Below are 13,189 nucleotides of genomic sequence, written 5' to 3' on the forward strand. Positions count from 1 at the left end.
AAGTGAACACGAGCTATCCTCTACACAGCAGCTTCTGAAGATGGCCACTGTTCTGCTTTCTGTCTTTTCAACCCGGTGAATTCTGGACACAAATATGGAAGGTTCACATGAGGATACCGGAAAATGATTTTATGTGTATATCTCTTAAGCCATGAAGACAATTGCGTTGATTGTGTATTAATATATTTAAATGTGATATGCATTTTGGCTTTCCATAAGAACGTAACGTCAAATACTTCAATTTACTTGTTTTGCAGATTTTCTCAACAAATTTCTTTTGTTCTAAAACAAAACCGCGTTCTTTTTCATGAGCTGTGATCACATTAAGTTTTATAGTTTTAAAATGTTTTTCCATGCATTTCTTAAATATACTTTCTTTGGTTCTAAATTTTTCTAAGAAAATAGAAAAACTGGGATTAGAGCTGAATGGAAACAAACAGCGTTTGGAACAAGCCCAGCAGGATGTGACAGAAGCCAGAGAGGAGTGCCTAAAACTGACAGAACTGCTGAGTAAATCTGAACACCAACTGCACCTCACCAGGTACCCCTTATCCTATTACATGCTGTAGTACCAATTTCATTCTGCTAATTTTTTTTTGCCACAGGCTTCCCCACAGCTGATATAGATAGTTGCTGCCATTGACTGCATGGGCAGCCCTCAGTCATATTAAAAGTGGAAATTTGAATGACTGAGTTATGACCTATAATTGTTGAAAGTGAATTACTAGTGTGTAGAAAAGGCGGAGTTCAGCTCCGGTGATGAGGTACCATACTTTTGGGCAGGAAAGAAGAGCCGGGAAGACGTTCTTTTGTTGTTGCTGTGTTTGATTGGACAAAGATACTTTAAAATGTCATTTGAGACTGTAGTGTACAGCAACACCCTTAGGCGTAGGAATTTGCAGATTAATAACATGAAGTTTCTGCAGCAGAGTGACCAGGAACATATAAATGTACGTAATCATGCTAAGCTTCATTGAAGGTTGAACAATCAAAAGGTAATATAACTCTCTGCACATAGGGAGTAAACTCAAGTGCATGAAGAGGGTGTTTAAGTTACTTGCTCAGTGGAAATGTGATACAATGCAAGCATTGTGTGACTAGTGACTTTCCAAGAGCTTTTTCCATCTTTTGCTTTAGCCCCCGAAACCACTTACTGTATTACTTGGTATACATTTCTAGAAACCAACAGAAGATTAATGTGCCAATGATTCATTCCAGCTTGAGTTTTGGTAACTGCAGGAATTTTTACCACACAGCATTATTGTCTTACTGTTACAAGGTTTTGGTTGTATGTGTGTTTTTTCTAACCCACTTCCCTCCCTCCCCAAAGAGTGAATATCCAGAAACAAGGACTTTTACTCAGTCCTTGAGCAAAAAGTTGAGTGAGTTTAAATTTTACTTGGGAGGGGGGAAAAAAAAACTCAGATTTTTATCACTTAACAGAATGTCTGCATGTTTATCAAAGTCTTGTAGACTCTTTGGTCCTTGTGAGAATTCTGCCATTGAGTAAATGGAAAGAAAATAGCCTCATCCAAACTATTAGATTCAATGAATCAGTTTTTTATTCAGCTACATTTCTGTGTAATTCAGAGCACGGTAGTTTAACAGATGGAAGAAAGTACCACTCTAACAGCCTGTATTTAGAGAAAAAAATATGCTAGAGGTTAATGAACTTGAAAAAAGTTTTGGGTGAGTTGTTAAGATATCTAAAGTTTGGATTTAGCAGAACTTTATTAATAATGATTTGTTGTGATAGTTAACCAAATGGCTTACCACGCTCCTTTTAGCAAAAGGCTGATTATATGCAGTAAAACTCTGGATATCTTAGCGGAAATCTGACTAGCTAATATATTTTTGTGAAAATCTTTGACTTGTTAAAATGAGCATTATTGACTACTTCTACATAGTGTGGCACCTACAGCTGGGTAACGAGCATACTGATGATTCAGGTAGCTTTTCAGTGTACAATTTTTGACTCAGGTAGTTTGTGAGCTACACATCACTGGAGGCTGGGAACGGTATTTTGGGCAAGTAATGCCCTGTGCTGGCCCAGTTCTTAGAGTATTTAATAGACATCTGCTTTTATCTGCTGTTTGAGACAGACATTGAATTAGCACAGCTTCTTTGTCTGACCTATCATGGCCTCTCTTCTGGAATGTCCTAATCTTTATTTTTTATACTTTGTGTTCATACTATGGCCTTTCCTTATGAGTATACTTTTCAGGCATTAAAATATTTTCTATAATGACATATAATTATCAGAAAAATGTATACATTAAAGCATGGGAAATAGGTTCAAATCCTTTACCTTGATATTACTCAAATTCTAGAATACTTCCTAGGTTTTTGTATCCTCCTTATCTTTGAAGTGCATCTGCTTCCCAGGAATATATTAGGTGATGTTGCTGTCACAGGTGGTGGGGGGGGGGGGGGAAGGATGAGATATTCATTGCTTCTGTACTGTCATCAGTGGTCCCTGTGTACCTATATTGGTAGGTTAGGGTTAGGTATTCTCACTTTGTCTTCTGTTTTTCTTGAGTCACAGAGGAAAAGATCCCCTACTGAAATTAAACTTTTGCTCAGCCTGTATTCTCTTCTTCTTGGATCACTTCTGCTAGAGCAAGCTTTCTGTATTAGTGAAGGTTCAAGAGTTAAATGTCCAATGGCATTACGGTTTTGCATTTTAAAGCCAGTATGTTTTTAATGGTGGTACATCCATGGTTGTTGCATGTGAACTGTATTCACTTACAGTCAGTCCTCCTTCATTCTTTATTCCCTTCACCTAAAATGGCAGCTGTGCCAGTGAAAATACTCACTTGAAGGGTAGTGGTAATAGCAGTCCTATGGGGTTTACAGAACCATTCACTGCAATACTTGCCAAGGAGAACAGATTTTAAGCTCTAGAGTCCTGCCTGTGGGAGATTGCTGCAGAAATTGCACTGATTCAATGCATCTCTTGGGTATTCTGGCCTTGGCCTCATCTTGCTGATTTCCCTATTTTCAGGACAGAACCAGCTGGTCAACTGCAAGTCTTCTTTCAAAGATGGACTTAAGGGAGGCCTGTACTGCTGGTACACTGTCATGGATAGTTTTTCTGTTGCCTTGCATGAACCCTCTTTGTTGTTCTGGCAAAAATTAGAGGTAGCTGTGGAGTTTGAGTTTTTTGCTTTGTATGACTTCAGGTATTACTAACGAGAAAAGCTCTTTACTAATCCACCGACTCTAAGCTTGGATATTGTAAATAAAATAATAAAATGAGTACAAGAGCTTTAGATTTTAGTATACGAGCATTGGACGGTAAAGATTATATGAATGGATTAAATGAGAAAGAGTATGCAGTCTGTCGTAATGATAAAAGAAAGTGCTCTGCGAAATTGTGCTCTTCTTCAGGAGTCCCACTTCTGTTGTATCCTAGTTTTCAAACACCGTTGATTGATTACCAACTAAACAGCTTCTAAGCTAACAAAATGTACTTGTTAAAAAATCAAGAAAAAGGTTACAATTAGCTATTCTAAACCATTGCCACAGAGTTTAAATTTGCCTTTTCCTGTCACCTTTGTTTCTGGAGCAATATGTTGCTCAGAAATCTTTGCTATTAACATGCATTTCTGATATTGAATCTAGTTAGTAATTCTAATTTGTATGTTTTCAAATGACTGGGAAAATACAGAACTTTTGCAGTGTAGTTAAGGTTGTCAGTCATTTAACTTTGCAGATGTCACCATGCTATGAAGCTGACCATGCTCGTGTAGTTCTTGTTTTTTTTCTTTTTGGTTTTTAACCCTAATTTCCCTTTTGTGTTTATTTATATTAGTTACTGTAGTAAAAGAATCTTAAAAAATTACTTCTGAAGTCAATTGTAAATTAGTCTTACTTTAGCAAGGTTGGGTATTGCTAATGACGCTTATCTGAATCTATTCTTCAGAGAGTAGAAAACATACAGGTCAATTTTTCTTGGATCATGAGAATAATTGTTAAAAGTCATGTCAGTATGCTAGTGGAAAAGATCACATAAAAGATACAAGATATTAACAGTTTGCCCAGTTTTTAGCACGTCATCTAATTTAATAAAAATTTTCACTATTCTACTGTAATGAAATTGTCATTAAAAATCTTTCCTCTTTTTGTTACAAAACAAATCTGAAGTTGTTACTTGTTTCAGTTTAAGTCAGATGTAGTTCCTGTTTTTATATGCCAGAACACTTAAATCTTAAGAAGTGGGAGAATCGATGAATTTCAGAATTGAACTTTTTCTGTGTCATGTGTTTTCTCAGGGATGGAGGTAGGTAGAGGACTTGAGATATATTTGACTGAAATGTCATCTAAAATTTGTTGGGAGATGGAATTGAAGCAGTTTTTTATTTTTTTTATTATTATTGTTTACTTATATGAAATGTTACAAACACTGTTGATTGTCAACTTGTCGGTGGGGAAAAATTACTAACTTGTGTAACAACCTATGTTTCCATGTTCACTAACATGGAACCGTTCAGACTAACCTGAATGCCTGTGTCACTCCCTTGAAGGATAAAAGTTAATATTACAGTGAGGACAAAGGGGTGCTGTAGTTCTTGATCTTTCCAATTATGTGATATATCTTTTCTCCCCCATCTGTACAAATGATATGTTGTCTAGAAAGCAGTATATCTGACACAGTGGTATTTGGTGAGTACAGTGTTTGTTAGCAGTTCCTACTATGCACAGGTCCTTCTAGCAGCCTCTTGCTTGTTTCAATGGCTCCATTAACACTAACAATAATATATGTATAATAAAATAAAGCATGTAGATCTATCATTCCACCTCCAGGTTCCTGTGGCATTATTTAGTCACTGAAGCTTTGCTGTTGTGCTTCATGACGTCACCAGCGTTCCTTGTTAGAATTGCAGTGTTACCTCATACATTAAATGCCCTATTTAAACTACACTGTGAAATTATAAAATACAAACTGGCTTCTTGATTTATTGGAGTTAGTTATACATAGTCCTCTAGGTAGTTGCAGAGTACCTGGTATGTTGTGGTCTTTTTTTTTCCTTTTTTTTTTTTTTTTTTTCTTCTAGTAGTAAACGGTAGTCAGCAGCACACTTATTGCAGTGCCTTTTCCAAGAATTTTAGCACATTAGAAAGAGTCCATCATCTATGCTGGAAATGAGATAACAGTTGAAGAAATGCTGTTGCTAATATTAAATGACTGAGATATGTTTTATGTTCCCAGACTGGTTGGCTGATGAAAGGACCAATAACACTTGTGTTGTGGGGGGAGAGAGGGGAGAAGCAGAAATGAAGTGTAAGCAGTGATTGATTTCTAATTTTTTTGTATGTGCTAATTTTGTACAAAACCATTATTTTAAAATGCAGGGAGGAGTGATAACGTGAAACAACTCTGATAACTAATAAACTTTTTAGTTTCTGCTTCATATGTTTACTTTTCATTAAATTTAGGGATGGTTGTGACTGTGTTGTTGTGATTCAGTCAACATTTATTTCTATCTGTTTTTCATATACAAAGGCATCGGGATGCCAGAAAATAAACTGTTAACGGAGAATTAACTTCTTTGGCATGCTTTCATACTTATCTTCCAAATTAAAGAAAATGAAATGGGCAGAAGCAGAGTGTAGATTACCTCCTTTTTGTCAAAAATGGTGGGAATTTGAAAATTAATAATAAAAAAGGGAACAGATGCAGTAACATGCCAGAGGGAGATTAATGTGGAGAGTAAAATCTGTGAGCAACAAAACTGAAGCAAACTGAATCAGTGGGAGGTGGTTGTACAATCAAAATCAGGATAAAAGAGAAATTACAAACAACCCTGCACTTGTCAAAGTAGTAGTAATGAAATCCTGACTCTGCCAGCAGCGAGAACCTGTGTTAGCACTTTGGGGTAAGGCCGGGAGCCGGGTGCCAGGTAGGAGGGCAGCGCGAGGCTGCTGGGCGGCAGCCATCGCGTGTGGAACAGATGGCGGGGAAAGCTGGCCGGGGAGGGGCTCCTTAGCAGAACTAATCAGACAGTAACAGATAGGGCAGCTGGGAGGACTGACCACCGAGAGGCAAGCGGCGGGGTAGCCGCAGCTTTCCGCGATGTGTGCAGTGGTGTGCTCGTTGGTCTGAGAGAAGACCTTGCAACGTCTTTTTGGGGCAGAAGCCATGCAAACTTCTGAGGCGGACAGAGCGGCCTGACGCCGCTGGTGGTGGAGGGAGGCGCGAGCTCGCTGCCGGGCTCCTCTTGCGGCCTCCTGAGCATTGGGCCAGTCCTGTCTTGCTGTGTCATGCCGCCTGTTACCCTCAGAAATGTCTTTGCTCTTGGTCCTGTCATAGGATATAAGGGCGCGTGGGTTTGCGTTTTCTTGTGGCAGTGCGTTGAATGTAGAACTTGAAGATCTACAGAAATGCAAAAGCACACGGATCTGGGGCCTGATCCTGCAAGCCGATGAGAGAACTTTGCTCCTGTTGACATGGAGTAAAAGCTGTAAGTCGGCATCGTCCCGCAGGGCTGGGCCCCTTCAATGAATGAAATCAGTTTTCTGATGTTTTATTTTTGCTCGGAGGAGGCACTTCCTTCTTCATAAATGAGAGCTTGTGAGAAGTGAGTCGAGGTCTGAGCCTTCTGATCTTGAGTCACTTGCATAAGTTTACTTGCGTAAGAAGTAAAGATCAATAGGATTTTTTGTGTGAGTTAAGAGGTGGTCATGTGAGAGAGGATTACTAGGTCATGCCCTCTGTTGATGACTGTCAGCTTGAAAGAGAAATGAAAACAAAATTTCCTCAAGGAGGTGGAAAATGAAATCGTGAAGTGTAACAAAGGAGACCTGACTCATTACTGCCCAGTTGCATTTGATTTTGATGTGGGATACTTCCTTAGACAATTAACAAAGGAACATACATTTCCTGCATCTGCTTTTGAACTTGTGTCTCTCTCTTTTGCAGAAGGTTTATAACTTGGCTCAATTATTCATTTTGAGCAGGGAGGGGAGGAAACATTACAGGGATTTGAAATAGGTGGTATAACATAGCCATATGCTATTTATGCAGCAGTTTCTGCAATAAATCTAATTTGGTGCTGTCAAAAAAAATTAGACTTATTTGGTATAGCAGCACATTAGTAAATGATCGTGGTAGCTTTGAAAGTTGTCATTCACTCTGCTTTACTTGCAATAGAATCCTGCAAAGCTTTTTTTTTCCCATTCCTTTTTCCCTGAGCAACTCTGAAAATGTCTCAGTTCTTTGTCCTGCAGCTGTAGAAACTGCAAATATTTCCACAACTGAAAAGAAGGTCTTGCCTTAAGGTAACCGAAGGAGAGGATAGAAGAAAGAATAACCTCTATTGTTAGCAATTATGTGGACGTACAGGCAGAAAAATCAGTAATGTGGGGGGGATATATTTCTTCCTTGCCTACAGGTTTACATAGTGCAGCTGAAATTGTTTATCTCATTATACAGCATGTAGATAAATTAGCTGCTCTGCGTTATTATAGAAGGTAAAATATTTTACCTGCCATGATAAGACCATATGCTGCTTTACGAAGACTGATACTGAATGATTTGAAATAAATCGGCTCTGTCGTCTTCTGGCAGTGCCTCTTAGAAATTTTGAAGCTGATAAACTTTGTGTCAAGATAATACACAATTATTTAAATATCTTTCTATTTAGTCATTTAAACATATTTAAGATCATTGTACAAACATTTAAAGGCCATTGATGAAGTTTAAAGGGAAGAAAAAAGATAAAGTGAATGAATAAGGAAGAAATCCAAAATCATTTGTTAATTTTGAATATGAAAATCATTAAAAATCATCTTTTTTCATTTGTAAAGAATTGAAACATGGTTTACAATTGAATTTATTGTCCTACAATACATTTTTTTCCAGGAAGAAGCAATAATACATTTTCAGATTTCAGTCTTAGATTTATCAAAATTTTTCTCTGTGGCATTTAACTGCAACTGGTCACATCAAATTTCTCTAATGATTTCATCTTTTATACATCGCGTCAGGTTGTTGAGGCAGCCAAATTGCTACTGCATGGAGAGTGTGGTTCAGGAGCGGCGACAATACTTAAAGCGCTTTGGAGCAAGCAGCGAATTCAGATGAAATACAGAAGAGACTAACTGCTGTAGAAAACAAGCGTCTTTATAAGGTCTTTGTTTTGAGCAGCTATTATTCAGCAGTAACAGTAATAAGTTTATGCGTGTGTACCAAATATTTACTTTGATCTCATTCAAATTAGGCTTTCTATTTATGTGACTAATGACAACAGGATAATGATTTTTGTTTTTTGTTTTGTTTTACTTTTTTTAAACCATAATAATCTTTCAGACACGTATTCAAAGCTGCTGGATTTTTTCCTGAATTTGCTACTGGAAAAATGTTTCTGATTTTTATCCTTATTCTTGACTAGTTCTAGGACTTTTCTCTCAAGACCATCTGAAGGCTCGTTTTTACAACAAGCTGAAATATACTTTTTATATCAGTGCATGGTAATTGTGAACTTAATTTTAAAAGCTGCCTTGTGCTTTCAAAAGTATACTGGAAGTCATTTACTTCATGCAGTCACAGTGATTGTGTTTCTTCTCCTGTGCAAGATTCTACTCCTCGCCCAGACAAGATTTCAACAGAGAACCCAAAGGGTCCTTAATTAGGGATTTGGTTCAACTTGACATTTAAGAACATCAGCCTGTAGGTTGTCATCTCTGTAAATGGATGGAGAAAGGAAGGCGAATTACCTGAGCATGCCAGCTTTGGCTGACGGGCTGCTCTCGCCACCCCTGTGCCCGGTGCCCTGCTGCCGGTTGCTGGCCAGGGGGAAGTGTGAGCTGGGAGAAGCATGTCCCGAGCGAGCAGATGAGCACTGCTTCTGCCATCGGCTGCTCGACAGAGCTGACCTCCTTTCCCTGTCTGTGCTGGCAGCCTGGCAAGCTTAATAGCATGCTACCATTGGTTGCCCCTGTGTTCCTGGTGATTTGAGTATCAAACTAAGCTTTTGCAGAAACAGGAGCAACTGTTCTTGATTAGTTGCTCCTTGTTCAGAAACCTTCTACAGGGCTTAAATCAAAATAAAGAATAAAAGTTTTGTGTTTTTTTTTTTGTAGTTAGATGGGACACAGCTGTATATTCTGTTTGTTCCAAAGTTCCTCTTCCATTTCCACTGCTTTTGTTGACCTGCATGTAGTTTACAGTGGAAGATCATAACATCAGAAAACATTCCTTTGCGAATGCAGGGACTAATTCCCATGTAAGGGTAGTATCAGCATTAAGTTATTATTCAGCTAAACTTATGTAGTATATGTCAATGCAATTTTTATTAGAGTCAAATTCAGACCTAACATAAGTATAACTGCATTTCTGCTAATGAGATTGGATTACCTCCTGGATTTGCTCCCAGAAAGCTTTACTTTAATTCATTTGTGGTAGTAGGCTAATAAAATGGGTGGTTCATTATAATTGCTTTTAAAACTTAAAATATGTATTTATATTTTTGGTACTATAGTTAATCTTAGTGAAAGATTTTATTTTTATTTTTATTTATTTTTAAAGGATGCCCAAGATAAATGAAGTGAAATTGAAAGGTATTTCTTTTTTTTAGAAGAATGAGACTGTCAAGGAGGTTAGTTAATAATTCAGGAGTTGGTGGTTATCAGAATCTATTCCTGAAAAGAGATGGGGGCACAGGAGTTGCTAAAAATAATGTATCCTGTTAACAATGTGAATTTAGTCTCAACCCTGACAAAGAATCTTTACAATTCATCTCAATGTGTAGGGCAGTATTTTAACAAAGAGTTGCATATGTGTGCTTACAAGGCTTAAAAGCAGGAAAAAATATTCTGGATTTTTTTCTCCGTAAAGAGTGTTGCATTTTAAACATCTGTAGGTAAGTTTGGGGAAAAAAAAAAAAGAAAAAAGACTGTTGCAGATAAAATAATTTACAATGAATGCTGTTGGCCGCATCTAGGTTTTACTGTAAACTTACTTGGCTGTTCCCATTTTATCTTTGCATTTTTAGTCAATATCTTTGTTGCATGGTGTTAAAGTGAGTCAAAAGCTTTCATTTGTTATTTTTATTGTCATATTTTTTCCTTTTCCACTTTTTTGCATATCTCTGCAAGTCCTGAGAGATTCTGCCAGTCTTTGCAGGGAGGTATAAGTATGTGAATTAAAACATATTAGCTGTTGGAGTTAAATGATTAAAGTCTCTTATTTTACTTCTGTATTATTTCTCTTGTACCCCAAACCTATCTTCACAAATAGAGAACTGTAAAGAACTTCATCTTCTGCTGGTTAGCAGAAGTGGATTTAAATCCACACCGACAGTTCATTTGACAATGACCTTGAGGGGCTTTGCTTCTTGAAGAAGAAAGCAGAAGCTTGCGGTAAACAAAGTTCACTTCTGACAGATGGATTGAATGACAGAAAGGTTGCGAGTGCCAGAATAGCCCTGGCAGAGGAGGAAATGTTCAGTGGAATCCAACAGGAGAGGAGGTGTGAACAGGTGCAGGGTTGCTGACGGAAGGGGAACCAGATGGAAGGAGCCAGAGCCAGTTTATTTAAAGGAAAAGGCAGAAAACACTGAAAGGCTGTGCGATCAGTGGCTAAAAGTGTGCATGGAAGAAGGTAAAAATTCACAAAGCAAAACTGCACAGTGGGATATCTAGCGCTTAACATAATGGTAGTAATTTGTGAGTTTAGTTTTAAAGTTGCTATTGAAACATGTTTCTCCTTAATCTTGACAGCATAAAGAAGGGAGCTTTATAAACTGACCAAAAAATAAAAATAAAAAACACCCTTGGCTAATAAATATACCGCTTGTCTGTTATTTCTAATACTAATGTACAGATAATGTTACAATCAGGTAACACCAAAATTATGCTGTAGGTAACCAAACTAGGAAAGAACCAGTAAAGGACACGCGAGGCTGGATTTTTATTTTTTGACTCACCTGTTCATATCTAGCTCCTGTGGTATGCGGGTAGATAAACATGTCTTTTATTGGGATGTTTCTGTAAAATCTAAGCAAATCAACATCAGGTACAATGTAATGTTAGCACAGTATTTGATTGATCTTGCTTTTTGTTCACAACTTTGTCAGTGTGCTGTAATACGTGGTATCTTGTTGTAGGATGGGGGAGATGTCCAACTTGCCGTAGATCAAATACCCTCAAAATCAAATATTCTGTTTCAGATTGTCTTCCTGAGGAATGCTTTGTTGTGTGAAGTTGTTCTTCTTCCCAGGCTGTTCATGGGAGGCTTGGTCCTTTGGAAGCAGAGAATACTTTTCCTAAGTTCTCAACTTCAGCAGTAGTTTGGAAGAGTTAACAACTTCAGTGCCTCAGACCTGCGGCTAGTGTGGTAGCGTAAACTGGAAGTTGCATGTCTGCCCAAACAGAATGTCTGAAAAATTTGAGGTGGCTGTTCAGCAGGCATTCAGAGTGCATCTGTGATCTACTGGATCATTCAGCTGTGCTGATCTGATGTGGATCAGGTGTGGGCACACAGTCACTTTTCAATTAGGCAGAGCGTGCAATGCAGTGTCTATGCTGACTTTATGTTAGCTCCAGTAGGACAGATGATACCTGATTCAGCATAAAGCTGGCTGGTACAAAATTAATATACCCAAATCATTTTTGAAAAAATGGAAATTGGCAGAGTGAGTTCATAATAGATCAGATCTCTGCATCATTTAGCTGCAACATTTTTTGATTCAATAGAAGGAGCTTGAAGACTGAATTTACTGTATCATGTTAGCAAGCTGAGACTTGGGAGTACAGATTCACAATTGTTCTGAGGTGGTCTGAGTCTGTGCTGCTACTGAAGCATAGACTCAGATTCCCTAGCGTTGTGACATGTGGCTCTGCCTGGCCACGTATCTCTAGGCCCTTGCTTGTGCTGGCACTGGAAGACAGGCACCCTTATGATCAGGGGGTTCTTTTTCAAATTGAAAAAGCATCATATTCTCTTGCAGCATAAGTTGTGTGAATGCTAATTATCAGAGGATAAAAAGAGAGACCTTAAACTGGAAACATCACCTTAGACTGGCTTAAACCTGTCATCAAACCGCATCATAAGAGACTGCTGATACCAAATTCAGGAATCACCATAAGTCAAGCAAAGTACGCCTTTATTTTAAATAAAGTGAAAATAATTTTCATAACTATGTGTGCAAAGTAAATGCCTGCAAAAATATTCTATGGTAAGCAAACATTTCAACATTTAGCCATTTGTGAAAGTGGCTTGAAGGACAAAGAGCAAAGGTGGAAAGAATATTCTATAGAAGGGGGGCATAGTACTGTGAAGTGTTCAGGGCTGTGTACTGACTTCACAGAAACCACTTCTCATGATGCATCTTCCCATGCAACTTCTGTATTTAATTGTGTGTTTCTATATGTTTTTTATCAACCAAATAGTTCATGATCTGATGTTAATAACCACTGCAGGATGGGTGTTCACATTCAATGTACATATCTGGCAGACGGGGCTTATAGATGCACCAGAAAAATAACATTTTGGTCTTAAGTCAGTATATTTGACCTAACATGTTACTACTGTTAGAGACAGTTTTTTCCTTCTCTAACAATGAAATAGAGGGCAGTTAAAGATAAAATTAAGCTGTGGCTTGGCATACAGAAAACTGTCTAGACTGAAAAGTAGTTATCGTCTACATAGAGGAACTAGTAGTTTTCAGTATATATCTTTTGAAGGCAAGATGCCAAAGGAATAGAATAGTGTTATAAGCTAGTTGTTTGCAAATTCTTTCTTTTATGCTGAATTTAAAGGGAGTAAGAAATCCAGTCCTTTCACTTTAATAGATCTAGTCCATAGCAGCAGGTATACCACCAGTGATGCATATATTGGCTAGTTATGTTCAAGCTTCTTCACTCTGTATGAACTTGCGTAGGAATAACACTCTGTGTCTCTCAGTTTGTGTGCCCTTATAACTTTCACGTGCCCATCAGTATCTACAGTTAGTGGTAATTTTGAAGTAGCTTTCGAGTACGGTAAGTACTCAAAAGTAGAGTAGGAATCGTCTTCATGCACAGCCATTAAAGAATATTATCTTCTGATGCCTCTGGCAGGGTTTAAAGGTCAAAGCAGAAGTCTAGACTTTGTTTTATTTTTTCCATAGATCTCCTAATACTATATACTGCATAAAGTGCAAACATATATAAAAGTTATAAGCTGTTTCCAATTGTGCAACTACAT

The 13,189-nt window shown here is 37.8% G+C and overlaps 1 protein-coding gene across 7 annotated transcripts in view; it reads left to right on the forward strand.

The window, feature by feature from the left end:
* The window catches only part of SDCCAG8 (SHH signaling and ciliogenesis regulator SDCCAG8), a 114,014-nt gene that overhangs the window by 39,253 nt on the left and 61,572 nt on the right, over positions 1 to 13,189 (forward strand). For 6 of the 7 annotated variants that reach the window (XM_040553556.1, XM_040553557.1, XM_040553558.1 and 3 more), the window contains one exon: positions 399 to 541. In XM_040553556.1, the coding sequence (XP_040409490.1) occupies positions 399 to 541 (143 nt within the window). Of the gene's footprint in view, positions 1 to 398; positions 542 to 7,989; positions 8,133 to 13,189 lie in introns of all 7 variants that reach the window. The other variant, XM_040553561.1, reaches the window with a different exon arrangement.

Source organism: Cygnus olor, chromosome 3 (assembly GCF_009769625.2).
Source record: "Cygnus olor isolate bCygOlo1 chromosome 3, bCygOlo1.pri.v2, whole genome shotgun sequence".
Classification (NCBI taxonomy): Eukaryota; Metazoa; Chordata; class Aves; order Anseriformes; family Anatidae; genus Cygnus; species Cygnus olor.